Source organism: Musa acuminata, chromosome BXJ3-10, assembly GCF_036884655.1.
Source record: "Musa acuminata AAA Group cultivar baxijiao chromosome BXJ3-10, Cavendish_Baxijiao_AAA, whole genome shotgun sequence".
Classification (NCBI taxonomy): domain Eukaryota; kingdom Viridiplantae; phylum Streptophyta; class Magnoliopsida; order Zingiberales; family Musaceae; genus Musa; species Musa acuminata.
The window spans coordinates 25698888-25725373 of NC_088358.1; the positions used below are offsets into that span (position 1 = coordinate 25698888).

At 42.6% G+C, this 26486-nt stretch overlaps 3 protein-coding genes and 2 long non-coding RNA genes across 6 annotated transcripts; 3 read left to right on the forward strand and 2 right to left on the reverse strand.

Moving 5' to 3' along the window:
- Positions 1–205: 205 nt before the first annotated feature.
- On the forward strand, positions 206–2444 carry LOC104000990 (protein DETOXIFICATION 51). Its single transcript, XM_009423157.3, has one exon. It carries the CDS (start codon positions 500–502, stop codon positions 2177–2179), a length of 1680 nt encoding a protein of 559 aa, XP_009421432.2. The 5' UTR covers positions 206–499; the 3' UTR covers positions 2180–2444.
- A 4319-nt stretch (positions 2445–6763) lies between these two features.
- LOC104000874 (uncharacterized) lies at positions 6764–10602 on the reverse strand. 2 transcript variants are annotated; one of them, XR_010501818.1, is made up of 4 exons: positions 10404–10602; positions 7785–7836; positions 6905–6978; positions 6764–6825 (listed from the first exon to the last, which is right to left on the reverse strand). It is a non-coding gene; the product is annotated as an uncharacterized LOC104000874 (long non-coding RNA). The 2 variants fall into 2 exon arrangements; XR_010501817.1 differs by having other exon boundaries at positions 6764–6811; positions 10404–10601.
- A 721-nt stretch (positions 10603–11323) lies between these two features.
- LOC108951423 (uncharacterized) lies at positions 11324–19244 on the forward strand. The gene is made up of 2 exons (XR_010501553.1): positions 11324–11516; positions 17425–19244. It is a non-coding gene; the product is annotated as an uncharacterized LOC108951423 (long non-coding RNA).
- Positions 16988–18342, reverse strand: LOC135650497 (transcription repressor MYB5-like). Its single transcript, XM_065169894.1, has 2 exons — positions 18005–18342; positions 16988–17898 (listed from the first exon to the last, which is right to left on the reverse strand). Exons 1-2 carry the CDS (start codon positions 18340–18342, stop codon positions 17190–17192), a joined length of 1047 nt encoding a protein of 348 aa, XP_065025966.1. The 3' UTR covers positions 16988–17189.
- A 2797-nt stretch (positions 19245–22041) lies between the features above and the next one.
- Positions 22042–26186, forward strand: LOC135651847 (transcription factor MYBS3-like). Its single transcript, XM_065172364.1, has 3 exons — positions 22042–22480; positions 25088–25284; positions 25383–26186. Exons 1-3 carry the CDS (start codon positions 22198–22200, stop codon positions 25905–25907), a joined length of 1005 nt encoding a protein of 334 aa, XP_065028436.1. The 5' UTR covers positions 22042–22197; the 3' UTR covers positions 25908–26186.
- Positions 26187–26486: the final 300 nt, after the last annotated feature.

Consider the following 26486-nt stretch of genomic DNA (forward strand, 5'->3'; position numbering starts at 1 on the left):
CCTGGTGAAGTCCAGATTAAAGGGATGCTGTCATAGGTTTGAATCGATATCATTCATCAAAATGAAGCTTGTACATACAAGGATCACAGATGGAAACCCAAACCGAGAGAGAGGAAAAGAATATTAGGATGACCAATGACGAGGAGGTCCTTTTCAAGGGGTGGGGGGAGAGGGAGAGAGGAGCCACATCTCAGAGTCGGGGCGGGGGGTAGAGAGAAGGGAAACGGCTAATTTAATCGCAGGAATTGACCCCTTCCCCCCGTCCCCGCCCGCTATATTAATAGACCCCATACTGGAAACGCAAGCATTGAGCCTTCCCCGCTTCGCTTCCATCCCTCCTCTCCGCATACGAAACGGAAGAGAGCAGAGCAGACGTCTTTGTTCGCTTCGCTGAAACAACCCAAAACTCTTCTGTGCTCTGTTTTCTTATCGCTCAGCTTCTTCCGATAGGTAGAGCTCGTGGTAGAGCCTCTGAATTCCGGTGGCTGACGACTCCGCGATGTGCAGCACGACCACCACAGCCGCCGGCGCCGTGTCCGTCTCCATGGCCTCCCCCCACGAAAAGAATCCCCTGCTCCCTCCGGGCCATATTTATCTCACCCTCGTTCCTGTCTCCAAACCATCCAGTCATAGCAATAAATCACCCGCTCTCGAGGCCCCACAGAAGCCAACCATCACCCAGAAGTCGCTGCTTCCCTTGCCGTCGCCGTCGGAGACGCTGCAGGAGGCCGGCTCCCTCTTTCGCCTCTCCTTCCCCATTGCGCTGATGGCGCTACTCATCTACTCCCGCTCCGTCCTGTCCATGCTCTTCCTCGGGTCCCTCGGCGACCTTCCCCTCGCCGCCGGCTCCCTCGCCATCGCCTTCGCCAACATCACTGGCTACTCGGTGCTCTCCGGTCTGTCCCTCGGCATGGAGCCACTCTGCTCCCAGGCCTTCGGCGCCAACCAGCCCCACCTCCTCGCGCTCACTTTCCACCGCTCCGTGCTCTTCCTCCTCTGCTCCTCCGTGCCCATCGCGTTGCTTTGGTTCCACATGTCCCGGATTCTTCTATTCCTCGGCCAGGATCCCGAGATCACCGCCCTCGCCCAGGCCTATCTCCTCTTCGCCCTTCCGGACCTCCTCTCCTTCTCCCTCATCCACCCCATCCGGATCTACCTGCGGTCCCAGGGCGTCACGCAGCCGCTCACGACCGCCGCAGCCTTCGCAGCTGCCGTCCACCTCCCCGCCAATTATCTCCTCGTCACCCACCTCCGCCTCGGCGCTCCCGGCGTCGCCGCCGCCGCCGCCGCCTCCAACCTCGCTCTCCTCCTCTGCCTCATCCCCCACGCGCCCCGCGGGCCCACCGCCGCATGCCTGACCGGGTGGGGCCCCCTCGCCCGCCTCGCCGCTCCCAGCTGCGTCTCCGTGTGCCTCGAGTGGTGGTGGTACGAGCTCATGATCCTCCTCTGCGGCCTCCTCCCGGAGCCCAGGCCTGCCGTCGCGTCCATGGGCGTCCTCATCCAGACCACCGCCCTCGTCTACGTCTTCCCCTCCTCCCTCGGCTTCGGAGTCTCCACGCGCGTCGGCAACGAGCTGGGCGCCAACCGCCCGGGGCGGGCGCGAGTGTCCGCCTCCGTGTCCGTGATCGTCGCCGCCGTCATGGGCCTCGCCGCCATGTTCTTCACCGCCGGCGTGAGGGACCGCTGGGGACGGATGTTCACCGACGACGGCGAGATCCTGCGGCTGACGGCGGCGGCGCTGCCGGTGGTGGGGCTGTGCGAGCTCGGCAACTGCCCGCAGACGGTGGGATGCGGAGTCCTGCGCGGGAGCGCGCGGCCAGCCCGGGCGGCCCACGTGAACCTGGGAGCGTTCTACCTGGTCGGGATGCCCGTGGCGGTCGGGCTGGGCTTCTGGCTCGGGTTAGGCTTCGTCGGGCTATGGATGGGCCTCCTCGCGGCCCAAGTCTGCTGCGCGGGGCTAATGCTGCACGCGGTGGGCACCACCGATTGGGAATCGCAGGCCCGGCGGGCCCAGATGCTGACGTGCGCCGAGGCCGCCCCGCCACCGGTGCTGGAGGAGGTGAAGGTCGAGCCGGCTGCGGCGAAGCTGGTGGAGGAGGAAGAGGAGGTGGCCGCGAAGGGTGTGACGTGTTGCTATGAACCGCTGATCTCGATCAAGGTGTGCGATCTCGAGAGATAGTAGTGTGGGGGTTGGAAATGACAATTTTGTCTGGAATTTGGAAGGCGGAGAGAAATTGATGGACTAAATCTATTTTAATCTCTAACTTTATAACCGAAGAGAAGAACACAGTTTTTTTAGCATCTTCTTCGTCGACATCTCGATGAGAAATCTTACGTTGATCTTTGTTCGATGAACGATTGTACTAATAATTCCATCGGGGTGTAAACTGGGTGTGAAATATGTACATTATCACCTCATGTTCAACGTGATATTTCTTTGCTTATATTATCAGCCTCCTTTCTCAGTTCAAGATAGTGTTGTTATCATCCTGGTGATAACAGGTGCAGATTAGCTTCGAGAGCGGTGCATAACCATCTGTATCCAGCAAGGAGAGGGGAGGGACAAGATCAAGTTCACTGTCATGGCTAGCTATGCTATCAAACACGGAAGAAATCATGATTCTCCTCCTCATTCGAGATTTCGGGACATGGCTCGGTGCGCGTCATTAGCAAGCCATTATGGATGATGATGGTCCAGCTCGCAAGGGTGTTAGGATGGCACTATCGTTTGCTCCCCATTAAAAAGTGTTGGAGAATCAAAAAGTCAATTTGCCTGGGAGCATCTATTCTCTCTCCCTCTTCTCCGCCGACGAAAACGTAAGCGGCAACCATCATAACGCAGCCACTGTTGCTTGTCATCATCCATCACAACTGTTATCGACTGCTGCCATTGATCTTTTACAGGGCGGGAGGGCATGAGTCATGTCAACTGTGTGGGTGTTTTGGTTGCGTCCTAAGAAGAGAACCGCTCGAAAGGGAACAGGACACCCCATGTCTGATGCCAGGAAGCGGCTGGTCCACGGCGGGGGAGGACATGGAAGCGGGGCTGGGGAAGGGGCACGAGGGTGGTGGTGCAGCCTGTTTGCTCATGTGGACGGAAGCTCCCACGTCTATTTTACGGAAGGGGATGGCTGCTCTTGGCCTCAGGTTAGAGAGTGATGGGTGCACGTGATTGCCTCCCTCCTTCACCCAAACTCCACCCCCCACCCCCCGAGGCCATGGCCCCATCGCACTTCATTGCACAGTCATTTCGTCAAACGACAAGTAGGTCGATCGATGCACGGATCTTTTACCCTTAGATCTCATGAACACAGGAACATTGGATGATACTGACATGGCATCTGCTATTTAGTGGGTCTTCAAGGCCGAGCATTTTTGGGACCATGCAGCATGCAACTCTCTGAATCTACCCCATCATTGATCGGAAGTACATTTCACTCTGATTAACTCCATAAGAATAGAGAAACAGGGTGAAGTTTGGACAAATGACACGAGAGTTGCAATGCACTGACTTCAAGTACATCTTCTTTTTAATCCCTCCCTCCAAAGTTGAGGCAGCAGCATGGTTGAGCGCCCTCTCAGGTCCTACACGGCCACTGCAGAGAGAGAGAGTGAGAGAGAGAGGTATAGGAAGTGAAGAGTTTGTCACGTAGGAAAAGGTTTGAATCACCACCGGGTTCCCATGCAGGAGGCGACAAACCTAGACCTTGCAGGAATCATCATTTTTGCGAGCCCCTCCTCCCCACCAGCATTATATTATGCGACACGGAGAGAAGAAAACTGCGAGTGTGGCTGAGCAGGGAGAGGGTTTGGACCCACCGCTTGGTTTCCACCCAATCCTCCCAAAGCATGTCAGGGCCAAGTCACATGGCAGTGGATGAGACCAGAGGGGGGTGGCACACCCTAGGCCAGGTGCCACTGTTCTCCCATGGACCCTAGCTAGCTTCACCTGTTGCTTCCTCCTGTGCTCCTTGTCACTTTTGCTTGACGCAGATAGAAGCAGCAGAGCGCCATCCTCACAACAAAGTTCAAAGGAACCACAAAGCCGAAGGAAGAATCCTACGGAGCCTAACCATGTCACTGGTTGTTGTAGCAGTAGGAGGAGGTTAGGTTTGTAGCAGTGGACTGAGGTGAGGGGGGATCTTAGTCAGCTGGACATGGCAATTAAAGAAGCTACATGTTTTGATGCCTCGCAGTTGCACTGAGAAAGAGACTTATTTGATCTCAAATTTTTGCTTGCGTTAAACCATAGGTTTGGACAACAAAGTTGGAATTACAGAGGTGTAATGATGTGCAAGTATTTATATAAATAAAGGTGCATATACATTTCCCTGACTTTGAGTTGGATTGGTGTAGATTATTGAATCCTCTTTTTGCCTTGAAACAGAGGAGTTGACAGATTGATTCCAAAGCCTATAAGCATAATAAGGGTGCATAACAATTATTCATATGGCGATATAAGGTGGAGTAGTGTTCGAGAACGAATAAGATTGGTTTGAATTCTTCATCCAGTGGGAATAGTGGAAGAATAGAATGATTAGTCGTATGTCCCTATGCATTAAATGAATGCAAGTTTTGCTTTCCATTCCACTAGCAAAGTTGACTTGATGTCTCTGATACGAAATATTTAGGATCATACAGATGATGTAGAGTTATTTGGTTTTAGTCTTTGTTCATGCAGACACGCATCATCACCTTTATTTGATATGACTACTCGAGAACGAGCTTCATTGATGATGCTACTCTTTAACCCAGTAAGTTTCTGATCCTGTTTGATTTATTCCATGGTGCAATAGGATGTTACATCAATTAGCTATCTATATATATATATATATATATACACACATGCAATAGAATCCACCAAATCATGTCATATGTCCAGTTTTCATGGATGGACTTATAATCATAACGAATAAAATGGAGAAACAAAACAGGTAGAAAAGAAAAAGAAAACATTGTATCATCCCAGGTAGAGTCATAGATAGGGGTGGCATATGACTGCCATTCCTAGATGTTGGCATAGCAGAGGAGCTAGATGGAGAGGACAGCATCATCCCTCACCATTATGCATCTCACATGCATTCGGTTGTCTTTCTATGGTAGATCTTGAAGGCGTTTTTTTTGCCTGTTCTTCTTTCTTTGCCTTTGCTCACATCAGTTTCTTGGACATCATACCTCATGATGGTGTGGATGTGTCTGGAGTGGGTTAGACATCAAGCCTCAGTGAAGGCATTAGCTTTCGAACAGTTCACCAAGGAATCAACCACAGAGAACACAATCTCCTCCACTCGAAGCCATCTGCTGCGTGTGTGCGTCGTAACATATACTGTATGTGCACACTGTTCCATTTCCTCAAATTGGCATAACATGTCACCCCCACACATGCTATGTGCTCTCCGATCATGTCTTCCTGTTGAGCTCATGTACTCAGGCCCATGATGGCTACTTTCCTCCGAGGTTGACAGAGGGCCCCGTGCCAAAGCATGGTTTGGTGCCATGGTCAAGAGGGGTGAAACCTTGAGGGCAGCAAGTACCACAGACCTACCCAGGATAAGAGGTGAAGTACCAGAACCTCATGATATCTCAACATGACCAAACCCAAATACCCAAAACCTTGCACTAGTACATGTGAAGACAGATGAAAGAGCATCAACTCAGACATGAAAATGAGTCCTTGGAACTTGGAATGGATCCAAAACCATGTCTGGGAACACCAAAAAGAGATGAGTCAGATAAGTATTTTTCCCTGATGTGGATGCTGGCAGCTAGTCCTCTATGGTAGTACTTGAGGTGAGGAGCATCTGGATCATATAGATTGCACAATGAACTCTGCATCTTTTGAAATCTTTAACTGATGTGACCAGCTCAAAAAAGATGCACCCAAGATGTTTGTTGGAATGCATGCACACATTCAACCGATCACACTGCAGGAGGCCCAGGAGATGGACTGCCCAGCAGAGGGGGTAATAGTGCCTGGCATCAAACAGGTGGTGGGCGAGAGGCGGAGTGGAGACGAGGAAGGGAAGGCGGGGGTACATGGTAACATGACCAAAGGGGCAAAGAGAGTGACGTCTGACGAAGACACACACGTATGTTTCCTTGTAAATGGGCCCGATCCAATGGCCTTGTCCGGACCAATAAATGGCACTAATGAATCGAGGCCCGGATCTGGTGGTCCATTTCCCGAAAACTTGGCTCGCGCAGGTCACATGGGGAGAAGAAGGACCACCATCCTCGTGGACGCCGGTTGGCATTGCCTCCACAAAGCATGGGAGGCTTCCCATTGGATTTCGTCTCCTCAAATTACCGCTCCGTTAACTATCCACCCCAACACGCGCCGATAATTACGTCGACACTGCGAACTCGAGTGACGCACGCCTAACATTTGCCGCATGGGTCGGCCATGCCCGTCGTGCGGTGGTACCGTCCTCCTTGCTGTCGACAGAGTGACAATCTAACGCACGGATATGGTCCCGAGTTGGATAGGTTGGCACAGACTCGATGAGGGGGACGTCCGCCCCAATGGGTAGCTTGGCTTGTGGATCGGCGAGACCCGTCGAGGCATGGATGGGACTTGAGGAGCTGTCACAGTAAGTATATTTTCTCAGTTGCATTGATTGATTGGTCAACGATCTTGCCATTCCTTCCTTCCTGTCATTATGCATCGAGTTAGAGTGGTGATTGATTGACACGAAGGCCACTGCTCACAGTTTGGAGGCCCATTAAGGAGCCTTTTTTGTTTTCGATAGGCCCAACTTCAATAGGAACTAAAACTTGATGCAGTCATATCAGATTTCGACGGTCACAGGCACTGCACAGAGCATTCTAACGTGAAGGATGAACGAACAGTCACAATCTTACGAAGAAACTCGATGTCTTCTTCTTTTAAGGCTAAAGTGTTTACCGTGCAAGCTTAGGTCGGCATGTGCGTCGTTGTATCTTTGGTGCGGGTACGCTGGACGAGCCATTGCAGGGAACCTGATCGAAAGCATAAATCATCAAAGTATATGTTAGCCATGTGATCGAGTTCGATAAGGCCGATATTAATGCTTCTCTAGGTTCAAAGAACGAGCACAAGGAATATGATTGATTCTTGAACATTTCAATTCACAATGCGAAGACGAATGCTAACTACGGTGATTTAGAATACATAAACTCTTGATCTATTACCACTATTATAAATGAAAATTTAATTCATGTCACACACTATATAGAACTTACTTGGGTGGGTTTGCCTCGGACTTGCAAGTTGGCATACACAACACACTCCGAATTCAGTCTAAACATAAAATACGTGTTGTGTTTGAAACGTATTTATATTTGTTACACCTATTTGAAGAAAAAAAATTTAAATCGATGTACAATCGTAAAATACTTTGAATGATTGGTAAACAATAGAATAAGACTGTATTTTAAATGTGTATCGATATAAGCATTGCTTGGTAAAATTATATTTCAAAAGTTAAAAAAATTAACATTTATTCAAGAGTGAATACATATTTTTTAAATTTAAATAAGTAAATAAATAAAATAGATAAATGAATGTATGTATGTAAGGTTACAAAAAAAATTTTGTATGGCCCATATATATAATAAATAATATAATATAATTATATAAATAAATAAAATTCTATCTTATAGAAGATAAATCATTTCAGTCTTGTGATTTAAGATAAATAAATAAAAAAATAACCTAGAAACGCTAATGCTATCTCAAAGCACCCTATAACATTATCTAAAATCACAAATATAAAACAAAAATTATAAAATACTAGTATACTGACCAAATATCATCAGGTACTTCGATGCCAATAAGATATCCCTCCTTATAATCACCTAGAAACCAAAGAGCAATAAGCACAGATCTATAGAAAGACATGCCTATTAAAATGAAGCAGACTAAAAATAAACAATTTGCAGGAAGGTCCAATTTCAGTTAAGCTATTTGCAGATTAGAAAGACAGTTAATGATTGCTTTCTCTATTCTTTCTTCTACATAAATAAATAAATATATATATATATATATACTAGTACACTAGGCGGAAACTGCACAAAAAACAGTTAAATAATGTATTAAAGGATTTTTGAGTGATGCGATTCCACTTGAATGCTCTATCATCCGGTAACAGAGAAAAGAATTATTGCAACAGACTAAAAATTGCAATGTCTCAAGGTGCATGTTAGCAGATAGAAAAGTCATTTAAAGAGAGATAAGCAATACTACAATAGGCAGACATAGATAACAAATATGTTTAAAAAAATATAAAATTTAGCAAGAAGAATGCAAGCTTTATAAGAAATGGGAGAAATTTTAACTATGTATCACTTATTATGGAGAGAAATAGAACAAGTGATGATCCACATGAGGTCTGAAATTCTTGTATAAAGCTTTTCCGGCATGACAATCCCTGAAAAATGGACTGGGAAATTTATCCTGATTTCCAACCAGCTTCATCTGTCGCTAATCTAGAAGCCCCTTTCTCTGCAGAGAAAATTAACTCAGCAATCTTCTCTTTTGGTCAAGACAAGTCCCTTGACCGTAACGGTTTCCCATGGCATTCTTCTATAACTCCTGGTAGTTTATTAATTCTAATCTTTTGTTCCTCCGAGAGTTCTCTAGCTCAAACTCTACCAATTAATCCAATCAAGTTGCAGTTTCCCTTATTGCTAAATGGAAGGACTATCCTGTATCGAGCAAATCAGGTTAATTAGCCTTATCATTTGTATATTTAAAATTTTCCCTAAGGTTGTCTAGCAGGTACTCTTTCAGATTGTAAACCCAACCTAATAAACTTTCTCACACGGATTATCCTTTGCTGACTAATATATCCACCATAAAATATGAGTAATAGCACCAAACACTTAAAAGAGAATAAAAAAAACTGTAGGTTCACAAATATGACACTAATAATTAAAAATAGTACCGGTCTTTCTGTTTCTCAGGCAGATTGATGGCAAATACATCATTACATATTTGCAGGTTTTAGAAACTATCAATTTCGAGCCAAAGGTTCAGCAAATTCTGATTCTCATATATTTAGCATATGACGACCAAAAAACAGGCCTAAAAAGGTGAATGTTAAAAAATGAACAAGAGAAGAATTAACACAGGCCATTTATTTGATTATCGGGATCCGAATTCTGATATAGAAAAGGAGCGTAACCTCGATGTTTCTTGTTTCGAAGCAGCTTCATTTTCTCATCAATAGACAGATTAAAAAATTTCTTACTTTGAGAAAAAACTTAATCCATTAACTCTTTGCTAATTCCATGATTGATCACATAAAAAGATCCAGCATCTAGGCATGCCTGACAACCAATAACAAAAGAGAGTACAATTAAGAGACAAGCAAAGAAGCACGAAGAAATCAAAGGAAAGGGGAAGGGGAAACAAACAGCAAAACAAAAAATAGTTGTAATATTTATCTCATCCTGCCAGAAAAAATCTTAGATAACAGTTGAATAATTGAATTCATTGTCAGTATCTTACTAATTCTAAAAAGAGATAATCATGTTATGAGAATAATCATTTTATTGCCAGTGGTACAATAATGTAGCATTTAATTTACGGGATTTATTGGCTAGAATTGGAATCAGAATTCACAAATGCCAATTCCTATGGTTTGGTTGGAATCACATGTCAAATCTCATTCTTGAAGGAATCAAATTCCCCTTTCAAAAAGTTCTGATATCTTACCTAGCGGAATCGGATTTTAATCACTTCCCAAGGGCATAGATAAAGAGCCTTCAAATGGAAAAAAAAAAAGTTTTGTTACAATAGTCTGCAATTGAAAACAGAATAATTGATAATTTTTTTGTTTTTTAAATGGACCACATTGCCCAAGTAGGGGACATATATTATTCACTCGAGTCAGTTTAATCCCACAAAAGATAATGGAGATGCATCGTCTTCTATAACAATGAGGAACTGTACAACTTGAGAATGATGGGGATTAAAACCCGAATTTCCTGGTTGTGAGTGATGCTCTAGTAGACAAGGGGTAAACGTTTAGGCTTGAGCTTAGCTTAATTTAAAATAAGGCTATATTAAGGCCATATATAAGTAGGTAACGAGCCAAAATTAATCATTCAACTGGGCTTCATGCTAACATTTAATGTCAACTTCGAACATGGTAGCCTCGACCCAAATTGGCTCGATTACAACCTTAACCATGACCGTCACAGATCGCAGTAACACTGCCAAATTTTCACAGTATTGGTTTACAACGAAAATTGAGGCACGTTGAAAGAAGCAACTTAAATTAAAGGTATCGGATAAACCGAGAAATACCCGAACTCCCATCAAAATCTTAACATAAAGCACAAGAAATGAACAAGGACGAAAGTTGGTGTAATCAAATGGAAACTAGCAACCAAAGTGGGGAGGGGGGATCCGAAGGCACCTGCTTGAGAAGGGCAACGGACAGGGCTGATGCAACTCAGAGATTTGGCGTTTAAAGCCGATGTACAACTCGCCATCTTTGCCGACGCTTCTATTTTAGGGATCCCTCTTCTTCCACCTGCCCTCGTCTCCTCACTGAGATATATTTGCGAGAGGGGGCGGGCTGACGAATGAAAGCGGGGGCATTGTAACGATAATAAAAAGGATAATAATATAGTGTGGAACTTTTGGGCATTTCCACAAACCAACAGAAATCGAGTCAATCTCTATACTAAGACACTAAAATATTATATTGCGTATTAATTTATCTAGGTGTAGCCGCGTCAATGTCTCATTCCGAGTAAGATCTGAGGTGGCGATGCTCACGGTCCAGAACGATCAGCCTAATTAATCCGGCGATTAGCATCACGCGCGGCTACCAAACCAAGCATACATGTTGCTCGAGATCTAAGCGCAAAATGATGCTTTCCAATCTGCAGGATCCGAATGGTGAACCAGCGGTCGAATATTGGAATTGAACCAGCTCAGTTCGAAATCAAAATCAGGAATTGAAACCGAAATCAGAATTGTCGATTTTGATTCTGGTTTCAAAATGAACTCTTACATAGTTCGATTTCGATTTTTAAAATTTAAAAATTAAGATCGTCGATTTAAAAAGCAAGATAAAATCCACCATAAATGTATAATTCATAACAAACTAGGCGTGTCAGGTAGTGGGTGCATCAAGGAGGGTCAAACGTACGCACGGTGGACCGTGGAACGGTTGTTCCACTGACCATACCTCACGAAACATGATTTGGAATGTTTGGTTCGGAAGGCCACCCGTCGTCCATCTGGAATCCAAAATACTATTCGCCACCAACTAATTGGCTCCACAAACCGATCCCACATCTCACATTCTTACCTCCCATTCTGATTCACTCAAGCGCACGATGTGTGGAGGTGCATGTTCCGCGATGCAAACATATGTTGCGTTCTTTGTTTTATCGGTTATATACCTCAACAGAATGAAAGGAAAAGGAACACAGCTCAGCCATTGCTTAGGAACTGCTGCACCTGACATCCGCAAGGAGCTGATGCGGGAGATCGAGTCACAACGTCGTAGCCTCTGCAGGTCAGTGGTTAGTTTTCGTTCACATGAAGTTTATTCTGGAACTCGCGTAATTACTTAAGCCTAGCTAGTCGAAGCGTGGGTACAAGTCAAGGTCGGTATTATGTTGATGCTATTAAGAGATTGAAAGGATATATTGCTTGCAAACTTTAGACATTCTTCCGATCTACAGCGTCCGATGTACATAGCTGGAGGCAATATGTAATAGTTGAATGTTTCGTTGCCACCGATCCAAAACCATCGGCATGAATCAAATCGGCTTCATTTGTAGTCTACAAGTGTCCGGGGCTAATAATCTCATTTTGTTCTAACATAGTTCATGAGGTTTTCCGTCCTTTAGTATGTCATCATTAAGGACGATAGTGGAATTGCAAAGAAGCGCTAACAAACCATCATATGGAATTAGAAAGGGAAAGTAGCAGGTTTACCCAAGAACAAGCACATCAGCATCACACTCGGACTCTCGTCGATTCTTAACCTCAACTTGATAACCCACCTAATTTGTTTGTCCTTCAATTCTTGAGGCTGCAAGGTGTCGGTTTTCTCTCTTCTTGTTTTTGCTTTTCTTTTTTCTGTTTCGTTGTTCTTTTGCGTGTAGAAGCAACAATGGTTTCATTTCGCCGTTCCATTAGACTATAATCAACCTCTTCCTAGGACTCGTTGAAGCTTTTAATTTTGGTCGACAATGTGGCAGTACAAAACTCCATACGGCCTACGTCCCACTGTCAAGTGCACATCTCTCTCTACATCTCTAGAGGATCGTACTCAATTTTGGTCTGGGAGGAGGTTCTTGAGTCCTCCCAGAAGATTCCAACTACCAACTGGGAATATTGCTGCCATTTAGGCAAGTGTGGCACCGGTTAAGAGAAACTAGCAAGTCAAAAATCTACCACTTTGGTTCAAATCTAACATAATTTAAGATAAATCAACACTAAGTGCTACTAATGAGATATTCAACACAAAGTGTCCAACCATACTCATCCCATATTAAAAGTGTTCAAATCGAATAAAAAAATCAAATCAAATCAAAATTATTAATTTAAAATCGATTCAGTCTAAATCAATTCATCAACGGTTTAATTGTAAAGACTATAAACGGTTCTGATTTGGAATACCCTTCTTTGATTGAACTAACCACTTCGAATCAAATCGAACCAAATTAATTTTAATTTAAAAATTATCATTTTAATTAAATTTACTATCCTAAGCCTAATTTTACATATAATGTGTGCTCAATTTTATAAGTCTTATCGTGTCATCCAATTAGATTAAGATTATGTTTCGATTCAATTGAATTGAATAGATTCATTTAAAATATATATTTTTAAATTACTTAAAACTATAAATTGATTAATCAATTAACTGAACCAAATTCACCAATTTTGAATCAATTTGATTAGATGAATTGATTCCAATTCAACCTATCTTATTTTAATCGAACTGAATTGAAAAAAAAAAAAAGATTTGAACCAATTTCAACACTCTTATCCCAAACTATGGAATTATGAGTTAGTTGGACTTTATGATTTCAATCAAAGTGATTGGATCTGAATACTAAATCCATATACATTGATTGTCAAAATCCAAGTTACAAGTAGTTTTCTAAGCTCTCGTGCCTACCTTATTCTGTACTAACAATCATGATATCAGATAAGATGTTATGACCACTAATCTCCTTCCTGAAATATAATGATCATGTATGATATAATATCTGTCGAATTATTGCTTTCTGTTGGGCAACACTGGTAAACCCACTGTGTTTAGTGTCGCATTTATAGAGACTCACCTTCCAGTCAGACCAAACCGAACAGTCTATATAGGCCAGAATAGAACTGGTGTTCCCAAATGGGTGCATATTTACTTGGCTTTCAACGTTGGTTGCAGACCTAAACGAACGACCAAATTTGGTTTCAAAACAGAGCATCACAGATGTGATGGGTCATGGACTTCGTCAAAGTCCTGGGCCAGTAATGCTTCCATGCTCAGAAGTCTTCGAAGAGGATTTGTTGGCCAATGAATTAGTCTCTACTAAGATACTGACTTTTAGCAAAGGCAACGATTGGTAAAGGTGCAAAAAAACCTGCACAATATCTATATCCAGTTGGCTGCTCCAGCCATGACAGATCCGTTGCCATAGGTCTGGCGGGTAAAGCCTTGTGTAGCTGCTGCTATAGACAGATACACAATGCTTTCTTGGGTCACTGTTTGGTCCAGTCCTAATAACTATGATTTAAGATGGTTATTAACAATAAATGATTCGTTTTGAACTCAATGTAAATCTAATTATATTACATGTATCTCATAAAAACATAAACAAGTATATGCACAGATGACATAAGCACATGACAAGTCGAGATTATCTTAGAGAAATAATTGCAAGTATAACAAGTATGGAGAAAAAGGGTAGATTTTCCCCATTCAATCATAATCAATAAATGAAGGAAATGCACTTACCAAGCGTAAAAGATTCTTTTATAGACTGCTGGTCGAAAACTTCTTCTCTTTTAACTGTTAGACACAACAAAAACCATAAGAATTAAGAAATATATCCAGCAAGTGCTTCTGATCAACAAGCTTTACTTGAGATGGCAATCATATGTTTTAGATTTTACTTTGGGCTGCAAAATGTTTGTTCAGTTGGTCCATCAGTTCACTAGCCATATCAACTACACTTTGTAAGGGTTTCTAAAATTATTCTCATGAGACAGGCTTGTATTTATCTACTAAATAGGTCAGTAATTGAATAGAGATATAAGTCACCATTCAGAAACTTCATGTTTCTCTTCTAAAAGGCTTCAGTTGTTTCAGTGCTTGACATATGTATCATATCCGCATAAAACAGAGTGCAAAAATAAGCCAGCATGATAAGACTGGAACTACTTTGCTAAGATATCCCAATGATCTATTAGCACTTTGTCTCCTTTTGGACTTCAAATTTGTTAGAATCTGAGAGGCTTGAGGAAAGAAAGTTTGGTGGAGCTACACAGCAGGAAGAAACAATGCAATGAGTAAATCAAAGTTAGGTAATAACCAAAGCTACACCAATAAATTACTTCTGTTCCCCATAGGTTATGTATTATCATTTGAGCTACAACATATGAAGTTAGTAGGTCGACCAGATCGAGACACACATCAAATGATTTAGATACCAATCCAACTATTCCTGTAGGATAGGGAACGAATCAGATCAGATAATATAAAGCACCTCTTAATGATGACACAAGAAGGATAATGTTAGGCAGCCTCTATGTGCCAGAAGCCATTTTATTGGCATATTGACCCAAAAGCAATTCCTGACTTGAATCTAGATAATCCTGATACATGTTATATTAGATGCATGCCAAAACTTGGAACCTTAATCAACTAGCCATATCCATTATCAATGATTAGTCTGCGAATTCTCAAGAAGAATTGACACCATACATGATATGTACAAACCTTCCTGGCTTCTTTTATATTATCTTACTCTCTTCAACCCGTATCTCAAATCATGACCCAGAACATATGCTCTACAGAACAACACATCTTTAGCATGTCCTCAACCTACCACCATCCCGTTGTCCACTGGTTTGATATCCACCTACCACAAAAATTCAAACCCAAACCCATTTTAAGAAACATGGATACAAACTTTGGATTATAGATCTATATTCTCGTCCACATGAAAATATAGATAAATGTGTAGAAACGCCAATATCTAATCTGCTGTGCAGGAGATAAATGCTTAACTAAGCTACCAAAGAACCATTACAGAGCATGAGTACCGCCATTAAGAATTTCTTCATCAGTCCATGAATAAATATTTATATCACCTAAAAGCAAGAATGGACACATAACTTCCAGCAGAATCTCATGAATGATGTGAGAAAACCAAACAGACCTAAAAAGAATTGCTATTTTAAAGAGGATAGACTTCAGAAAGTCTTCCGAGAACAAACAAAAACTAGCCACAACCCTAGTTTCCACTCCGAACGACAAAACAAGACAAATCGAAATGATCTCGAGATCTAAAGGGGGCACGGAATGGGGCAAAGAAAGAAAACCGCCTCAATCAGGGGGAAAAATAACTTGACACTGGAGCGGAGGGCGATGATCTCGTAGATCAGACGAGATGGCGGCAGCGGTGGTGGAGATCGGATGAGAAGGCGGAGGCAACGGCGACGGTAGTTACAAAGGAGAGGAAGGAGATCGGAAGAGAAAGGGTTGTTGGAGAGAGGAGCGCTCGCAGGGCTGAGGGCTCTCATAAATAGCCCGCGGGAGACGTGGTTCGAGTGTGAGGACTCTTTTGGGAAGCTAATCCAACGGCTGAGGAAGCCTTCATCGTTAGATGTAAACCTTGCGCAGCATAATGTGTAGTCGTACTTCTCATGGCGAGAGGTGTTATTATGCTGTAGAAAACGTGCATGATCATCAAGGTCATCTTCTCTCTCTCTCTCGATTCCTTCATTTTTCTTAGTTGTAGTTACAACGTTTTGCTCTATCTCTTGCTCCATTGTTTTATCTACAATAATAAATTTCTTTATTGTGAGTCTAATATATTCGTTCAATGCCCAATTTCTTCAATGCGTACAATGAATATGCTGAATTGTCAATTTCTTTTATTGTGCAATTGTTACATTCTCCCAATGTCGATGCTAAATAGATTAGTCAACGTGTATAAGATCTATTGCAACAACGATATGGTGCATTGACAAGACAAACTTCAGATCAATGTCATAGATGAATCATCACATACTGATGAGATCAAAGAAACTAATAGGTTATGTCCTAAATGTTACATAGATCAATATATGCTGACTAGCAAGTGGTACTTGACTAATTAATGTTTCTATTAGTTTCATATCTCTTGAATGTCTGGCCTTCTCTTTCACCTTTGTCTTTTCTTGTGATCTGATGAAGCAAAATATGCACATGCATCCATAGTCGAGATTATGTCTATCATGGACTGATTGAACAACTTGATCTAAGTTGTTTATGAGATTTAGGAGAAGCAAAGGAGTATTAAGTTATTATTTTTTTCTTCACAAGGAGTGATTTATAAATAATAATAATAAAATCATAAGTTTCAATTATTGTCATTGAAATTTGTAAGAGATCATATGTCTAGTTAAGCTTAGAATGTCTAAATTTTCATTTATAATTTTTATTTTTTTTAGAATATCTTCTCTCTCACTCCTTATATCATTAACATTAATTATTTTACTTTTTCTAACTATATGTCTCTTCAACACATGTTCATATTATTTTAAATGATTTTTCTTGACATTATTTATGTAATGATTGATATTCATGGAACGTTCGAGAAAATGAATGTAAAATAATATGGTCATAGATGCATATACTTTGTGCACCTAAATAAATGAAAAATAATATTATGATGCTGGTGAGGAGAGCAAATGGCAGAAAAGATGCATGCAATGTTAAGGGACACAGCTGTGAGGTTGTTGAATGGCATGAGCTACTCTTTTGATCAATTGAGTTAATACAACAAATTAGTTTGCATAAAAGATTTAGAACTTAAATCATCATTACAAACTTTGGTAAACATAAGATTACATTTCCCACGCTAGCTATTCATGATCAGAGCTGAACAAGATATTGCAAACCCATATTTCTGTTCAAGCTATTATTTACACAACACAAATATAGCTCGGTAATCTACCAACCAAGTAAAATTTACTTGCCTGCATGATCTGCAAACTGCTCATGAACACCTTCCTCCAAACCAATCTGACCCACAAAGCCTGCTTCCCAAAAGGTTCCAAATCCGCACACAGGACCTGAAGGTGCAGTAGAGGCGCCTGCTGGTTGCATTTCTTGGTTATTCCCATTACCGCTATTGTTGTTGTTGATGGTGTTGTCGAGAATAATGTTATCATCGTTGTTATTGACATTGTGCTGCTGCTGGAAGGCATCCTCATTGATCAACGAGTCAAGGAAGGAGGAGAAGATATCATCTGTGTAACAGTCGATCCCAATCCCTCCATCATCGCTGGTACCGTAATCACCTCCTTCTTGGTTTCCTGTAGCACCATCAAGTAGCTCGTTGTTCCGCCATCCTTCATCGTCATCGTCGTCATCATGCTGAAGGTTCTGTCTGTCCGAAAAGCTTCTCTCGATATCTTGAATAATGATGCCTCTGCGATGAGTACCCTCAGCACGAAGGACGATGGGATCGATGTTAAGGACTGTGCTAGGGTTAGGGTTAGTGTAGGACGGTGGTGCAAGAGGCTGTTGGATCGCATCAGGAGTGGAGGAGGCCAAGGGCTTGTGGGTGCGCGGATCTATGCCTTGGCTGATGAGCTTCTTGCTGAGGTGGGTGTTCCAGTAGTTCTTGATCTCGTTATCAGTACGCCCAGGAATCCTCCCAGCTATCAAAGACCACCTGCAGTCGTCGAAACAACAAGATCGGGTCAGAAACATGAAGAGGAAACCCTAAGGAGCTGATCCCAAAGAAGAAGAGATCGAAGGGGGCGATGGTGTCTGATGACCGGTTGCCGAGGAGGCGGTGGAGGCGGAGGATGAGATCTTCCTCATCGGGCGCGATGGGACCATGCTTGATGGAGGGGCGGAGGTAGTTCATCCATCGGAGGCGGCAGCTCTTGCCGCAGCGGCGGAGCCCAGCGCGCTTGGGCAGCGTACGCCACCGCCCCTCCCCCTCCCGCCGCACGAAGCTCGCCAGCACCTCGTCCTCCTCCGGCGTCCACGGGCCCCGCTTCAGACCCACTTTGCTGCAACACGGCGTCGGCCCTCCACGCCGCCTGCCCTCCACCTCCACAGCCGCCGTCGATGACGAGCCTGGAGCTGATGACTGTGAGGGGTTCCTCATCTCTCTCTCTCTCTCTCTCTCTATCTACCTTGTGTCCTGTCGTTTAGATCTTTCTACTTACTCTCTATCTCTCGCTCACTTGCTCGCTCTATCCCTTTTTCATTCTTGTTGTCTTTGAGCTTTCTTTGGGCCAAAGTATTAGCTTCAGGTGCATGCCGGCCATAATGGTGGGAGCCACGATCCGTGCGGTCACCTGTAACGGTCACGACAGGAAGTGTAGTTGGCGACGAAGACCACTGGTTCAAAGGGCAGATGCGACCTTTAGTGGGTGTGGGTCCCGTTGTTCCGGGACGAACCACTTGTGACCTCGTCCCAACCAGTCCTTCTGGTCTCCGTCGCCACGCTTCTCATCCTGGAACGCGGGGACATCAGAAGTCTTCACTGTCAGTCAATTTATCGAACACTCTGCAGGCAGAAAGACATTGGATATTTCGGGTGGGCCTTCCTTCATGACCCTGGGCCAAAGCATTCTACATGCAAACCGTTCTTGGTATCAGCAACATCAACCGGGCACTACTCCTTGTTGCTCATATAGTCTGTTCGAGGCCCATCCATTCTGGACTTCAGATAGTGCAAGTGCTGAGGCAGACGATTTGGACTCAACACCTACCGTTGTCTGGTGTCCATCGTCATTGTCAATGGAACCATTCAATGAAGTTGGAAACGCCAAGAGGACCGACTTCCTTCTGTGGTTGATATGCACAGGGAGAGATGCATCGTTTTGGCCACGTTTCCAGCGAATCTATGTGGATGTCCATGGAACCTGCGTGCATCGGCGGAGCCACATTTGCTTGGTTGAGCTATCTGGACCTGTACGTGAAGCCATAGTTTGGCCACATTAGTTGTTCTTGGCGACCCATCGTGGTCATCTTGCCAATACAAATTGCAAGCCTGTTAACGTAGAGGGAGCGGCTCTCCTTCACTCTTTCTAGCAACGTTATCTACGGCGAAGAACAAAGCACCTGCAGATGCACAAACGTTGCTGAGCCCCAAAATACATGTGAGCTACATCATCCATCTAAGACAATAAAAAAGGGTCTATTTTCTTAAGATTATAAGATTATTCATTCGATATTTATCTATAATTCACGTAGAACTTTTGGAATTACAGATAACCCAATTAAAATTTCTATTAGTTCCCACCTCATATTACTGGTGCTGAGAAATGAAAATACAGAAATCTATTTGAAATCGACAGAATGAACGAGCTTGCAAAAGACAAAGCACCTTATCTCATACACAAATCTATTTGCAACTGACAGAAAAAGCCTGGAAACGACAAAGCACCTTATCTCATGGAGTGCAGTGAGAGGATAGGCTGGATTAAGCATAGAGATAAGAGCAGGAAGGATAAACAAGTCAATTTCTTCACTATAATCTAGACCTGACTCGCAGATCTATTTTTGTTCATAAAAATATCTAAAATCCAATTTAAATGGATAATATATTCATTACCTAAATTATCTCCTTATCTCGCATATTAGGAATGACAATGGAACGTGTATTAAAAGGTATCGAAGTATCATTTTAATGGACGGAGGAGCGGAGAGGCTGCAAAAGGAGTTGCACTTGCAGTGACAGTGGATAAGATAATAAAGTGGTAAAGGGGATTCCATTCGCTGTCCCACCTACTATATGGACTGTCCCTTTCCATCCCGAAACCCTAAGCTTCAGTATCTTCTTTATCTTGGAGGCAACTACGATCGATGCTACTAACGATGGCTAAAATGAGTATCACCCATCCATCCCCATAGATAATTCCATGATATTATGAAGCATTGACAATAAACTTAACTTTTTTTGTCTTGTTCTATGACTATATACTTCAAAAATATTAGATGATGCAAGGTCTTGCTAGGCCAGGCTATAGCTCATAAAAGCATCCTTTAGCATGGGATCCATGCATATGCAAAAGCTAGCTCTATTACATGCAAAGTCATCCATCTTTAGCTTGTTAGCTTCAGGGTGTCATGCATGTTTCATATCACTTCCTTTTTCTTGTCCCTCTTTATCTAAATATCTCTCGCAAACGTGGTTCCTGAAGTCACCATGATTGAGCACAGAAGGATGATGTCAATTGGCTTATATGAAAAGTATTTACTGCAAAATATGATTTATATCTGTAGCATTAAAGCTTTTGACAGACCCAAAACAGATTGAATCCAATGCCTTTGTTTGCTGCAAAGCCAAGTTAAAGCAACCTACAACTCCCTTCACTGGGAAGTAATATACATCACCTCTCCGATTTGGACTTTAAAGCCCGAGTTAAAGATTGGAATGGTTAGGTTTCTGTCTCTTCTTTTTCACGTGGAAAATAACTAAAGCACTCGACATGTGAGGACTGGCGTTTGCGAGAAAGGGTTCTTTGAGGACTGGATTCTTATGGCTCCCACTCGAAGATATTGGATTCTTTCCATCCACAAGAGTAGACTTCCCTCGAGAGGCTGGAAGAATGCAAATCAAATAAGCCGAAGGATCGCTGGAGTCAATCTGCCACCAGTAGTATAGCAATATGAGTTGTGAGGCAAAAGTGCACAAGGGAGAAGAGGGTCCAGCATGAAGACCCCACTTGGGATCGCACATGGTTGGGTTATCACACCAATGTGATCCACACCTCTGCCAAGTCCTTTTTGAAAAGACAGGATAATCTTTGCATGATTCCTTGTACCCTTTGCTTTGGTGCCCATTTTGTGTCTACCCATTGAAGGTTCAAGCGATTCAAGTGTAGGCAGCACTGTGTCAGCCACCAGTTGTGTGGTGGGAAACAGCATGTACTTGTCAGTCAATATTTTAAGGAAAGGACATGGATGGCTGTGAGGTGTTCATTTGACCTGCTCGCTCTCTCGCCATTCTCTTCGGGGTTAAGAAACCTGTTCTTGCCTCACGGGGTCTAAAACTTGACAGGTAAGTGGGGGCTGTTCTTGTGGGTGCGCCACCTTGTGATCATTCTCATTTCTCCAACATTATTATGTTGTATCCTTTTCTAGATATATTTTTATCTGAATGATATACAATTATTTATATCTAATTACTAGAGAGAGAGAGAGAGAGAGAGAGAGAGAGAGGAAGCGAGAAGACGAAGTCTTTTACGGCAAAAAGATGCAGTGGTGGCGAGCAGCCTTGTTCTTCTGCCTCAACGATGGCGGACAAGGAGCTCCCCCGCCTCAGCGTAATGGAACCGACGACGTATGATTTGGGTCGACATCTCACCCTTATCTTTGAGATTCGTGAAGTGTTTGATTGATTATTCTAAAGAAGAGGTGGATAAAAATATGCTACACAGATTAATAGACAAAGAATGGAAATGAGATGCCAACTTTAATCCATTCATTCCTACCCCATAATTCTAGCCAATTAATATGGAATGCGCTAATTACCCTGTCAACATTGCAGAGACCAGGTCATCTGTTCCTCGCCGATTTCGGCTCTCCCTAATCTGTCACAGTCCTAATCAAATCAGCCACACGTCCCAATTCTATTAACTTGCATTTCATGGCATTTATTTCATATGGCTAACAGAGAGCCTTGGCAGGATAACGTAAGCGTATCATCATCGTCGTCGTGAGTTCACACTGGTTTGGACGGTGGTGATGGCGCGGGATATGGACGGTCGAGCTCTGTCGGGTTTTCTCGTAATTAACGGTGAGGAGTTGGGGGAGTTATAAAGGTGAGTTAGCGCTTGCCTTCCTTTTTTTGATGCTTCGCGAGACTAAAATAGCGTTTACCGAGACGCAGCGGACTCGCGGACGTCTTGCTTGCTTGTCCTCGCGCTCGCGGTGCGCACGTGAGGATCGAGTCGCGGAGACGCGGCCTTGACGGGCTCCGGCCGGCGAGCGGTTGGGGAGGCGGGCGGAGATGACGAGGAGGTGCTCGCACTGCAGCAACAATGGACACAACTCGCGCACGTGCCCGGCGCGCGGGGGCGGTGTGCGGCTCTTCGGTGTGCGCCTGACGGATGGGGTGGGGGCGATGAAGAAGAGCGCCAGCATGGGGTGCCTCTCCTCCGCGGCCGCGTTCTCGACGGCAGGTGCCTCCCCCTCCGCCGATCCGGCCGGCGACCACCCCGATGCCGCCGCGTCCGGGTACGCCTCCGATGAGCCTGCCCATGCGTCCAGCTCATCCATTTGCCGCAAGAAAGGTCCGACTTTCCCCTTAAACCTTTTATTTCTCTTTAACGTTTCCACTCGTTTATACCTAAAAAGGTCGTTTTTTTTTCTCTCTTCTCCTTCCGTTGTCGAACCCGTTGCTGGTAACTGCATGTCTCCGTTCGTATGAGATCTCTATACGTTTCATCAAATTTATTCAATAATTATTTTTCTTTCAGATTTTTCCTCTTAAAATTCGATCTTTTTACGGTACCTCTCGTCTTTGTGCTAGTCTACCGCATAGAACATCTTATATAGATCCGCCATTTCTCTGGTATATTCGAGCCTGGTAATTTGTTGAAGGATGTAAATTGTTCTCTTTGTAATTATGAGATGCGTGTTTTAGCTCGACGGATATTGCTTTTCCACTGTAGAAGGTTGACAGATATTGTTTATTGCCAGTATTCAGTGATCAGGATTTCCTTGTTTGCACTGGTGGTGATGAACCGTCCAATCTGGGGAAACACGCTTAGAGGTGGCCCCTTATGATGGGATCCCCTGAGTTCACCACCTCCTTTGGGGGGAACATTGTGCAAGATAAGGGCTGATTGAATGTGGTCCACCGAATATGATTACCTGATTTGCATATTGCGGTAGTGTTGATTTCTTGTTGAATCAGGTTGGCCCATCTACAGAAGAGACCTAATTATTGGACCAATAGTTTTATATATGATGGAATGGGTGTAAAATTAGTCAAAATGTTAACGTCCAGAGCTTGTGACTCACATGATCCTCCTTTATATTCTTTACTGTCTTATCTTGAGAATTATCAGTTATTCTTTTTTTTTCTTCTATTATTTACTGTCTTATCTTGAGAATTATCAGTTATTCTTTTTTTTTTCTTGCTATTTTCATTTTGAGGTTGATACTGTGCTTCATTTGGCAGGCCTCTCCTTCATTGAAGAAGTATAAACAAATTTTCTCAAATTGAACATGCTTTATGTACTTAGCAATCTAATTTTTGACATCCTTCATGATGTGCTTCATTTACTTAGCAGTCCGACTTTATTTTACATTTTTTGTTTATTTGACTGTGCATCGTCCGTCTAATTTATCAGATGGCTTTCTTCTGAAAATGCGAAGAATTCATAACTGAAAAAATAATAGTTACAGGAAAACACATTTCTATTGTCTTTGCAAAGATTTTAGTATCCCTTGAACCATTAAAAAATAGTACATTTTTTAGGAAGTAAACAGGCCATTGACTACTGCTTTTAAGTCTAAGTTGGCATGCTTAAAGAACTAGCATATATATAATTTTACTTGGGTAGGAATAATTTCATTTTAAATGTGATACAAGCCCAATTGTCCAAGTTTTGGGAAAAATTCGAGATGTGGGCCTGTAAGATTTATGACACAAGCTTCTGTGTCCTGTAGTTGTTGTTAAATGTAAGGATTTGTATATTACAAAAATCTACTAGGTCATCTGCTATCGAACTTTTATATAGCCAGCAAAATCTTCTCTTGATAAAGTACTATGCATTCCAAAATCTTGAATTGCTAAAGTTGAGATGCACCAGTGAAGGCCTTGTGATTTATGGTAGAAGATATTAGTGCTGACATGAAGTTCGCCAGGTGTCCAGTTCAAATGGATTGGAATGTGTTACATCTTTTCTTAAAATGTTATCCTCTGAATCTTCAAGCCCTATGTGAAGAATGCTATAATTCATTCTTCATTTGCTTTAGAAGAAGTGAAGAACTTAAAGGGTTACTCGTTATCGAGCATATATTTTATCTCTCAGTGAGTAACAAAAAGGAATCGTGAACTGCCGTTTCTTAAACTTTTTTAACACATAGGCAGCCAGTAGTGGATCCAATGATTCTACATCTGGTTTGTGTTTGAAAGATAATTCTGTGACAAATAGCTGTACTGAAGATCTTTGATACGAAATCATACAGATCATTAGTTTTATCCATCTTCCAAGTCAAAATTAGCTTGCTTGGATGGTCTGTGCGCCTTTGCGATTTTTCTATAAAATATTTGCATGTTTTCATCTTAGCTTTGTCTAATGTCATCATTTTTTCCTACAACTGTTTCATTTTCTATGAGTAGGTGAAAATACCAATCAAGAAACTTCTTCTAGTGATGCTAGTTTGTGATCTCAGTTGACATACTCTTTTTGATATGAACTTGTTCAGCATACTCCTTTTTTTATAATATTATTTATTCCTTGTCCTATAAATATCTAGTCGATTAGTCTTGTCACTTGTGTTGATATTCTTGGAACTTTTATTGTCGATTAGTCTTGTAGCTTATTTTAGACTTGATCTGTGAAAGATGACTCCACATTTCTCTAGATAAATTAGAAAACTTTAGTTAATTTTCTCAGATCAGAAGCATTGTTTCAGTTTCTTTCACTTATCTTCAGTTTATTGTGGTCATGCACTTCAGAGGCAAGGTAGCAATATCCTGCACTTGGTGGTTTAGATCAGTTATGGTTTGATTTATTTGATATGCTGATGGCCATGAACTTAAAATTGTAGTTCACTGACAATTGACCATTTTTCTTTATTAGGTATTATATTTTTCACCAACGATATGAATCTTTACATCTAAATTCAGTATATTACCCTCATACGATCAATGCATTGGGTTGCAGGTGTTCCTTGGACTGAAGAAGAGCATCGGATGTTCTTGGTGGGTCTTCAGCAACTGGGAAAAGGTGATTGGCGTGGAATAGCTCGAAACTTCGTAATATCTAGGACTCCGACACAGGTTGCGAGCCATGCCCAGAAATATTTCATTCGACAGAGTAATTCATCAAGAAGGAAGAGACGCTCAAGCTTATTTGACATGGTTCCAGAAATTCTCTGCCTTCGATTGCACTCATTCTCAATTCTAGGCTACAACAAATTTCTTAGTTGTTTACAATATTTTCTGTTTCTATTATGCAGCCAATCGACCAGATCTCAGCCAACGAAGAGCGGTTGACATCCAATTCTCCTCCTAATGAGGTGGAGAACACAAACCACTTGCCAACTTTGCATCTCAATGAACAAGGAGCTGAGTTTTTGGAAACTAAAACAACAAAATATGCTCCAGAACAAAGAGAAACCATTCCGCAGACTCAAAACTCAGTCACAATGATACCAACATATTACCCTGCTTTCATTCCAGTGCCTTTACCATATTGGCCTCTGAACCTGACTACTGTTGCAAAAGAGGAAGAGATGAAGGAGGCTCATGAGATATTAAAGCCGATCGCCGTTGTCCCGAAGGAAGCACTGAATGTTGAGGAGGTTGTCGGCATATCTAAACTCAGCATTGGTGATGGCACCGACAGCCGCATGGACCCGTCTGCGCTCTCCCTCAAACTGGTAGGATCCTCTTCAGCGAGGCAATCTGCTTTCCAGGTTAACTCTTCTGTTGCCCTGCCTGATCTGAACCAGAGTAACAGCAGCCCTATCCATGCAGTCTAAGACACATTTACTGTGAAGTCGCCTAAATCCTCACCATGCATATTCTTTCTCTGTTGTCAACTGTTAATCTGCTCTCTGCATTGAACCCTGGAACATCCATTCTTGTAACAAGCTAGTCGGACGATCTCTTAGTTTGATGCATCTTGTCGATAGTTGAACTAAAATTCTTACCATGAAAAGGCATCTTTTGCTGATCTTAGTCTGATTCATACGGATCAGCACACAAATCCCATGTCATTTTGGATTCAGGACATAATGCTATTGAAGAGTTGGTGTTTATGGGATGGCATTTGAGAAATAGGTCAGCTAAGAAAACCGTTGTACTTTGAAACAGTAAGATGTGTGTTTAAAATGTGACAAGTGCAAATGCTCATTATTCTGTCATATTTGTGAAGAGAGATGTGGAATATATTAATACATCATAAAGTAGTATTTTCAACATCGAAATATGAGGATATATATATATATATATATATATATATATATATATATATATATATATATATATATATATATATATATATATATATATATATATATAGGGATTGACTTGGACTGGACGTAGCACAGACCTCACAC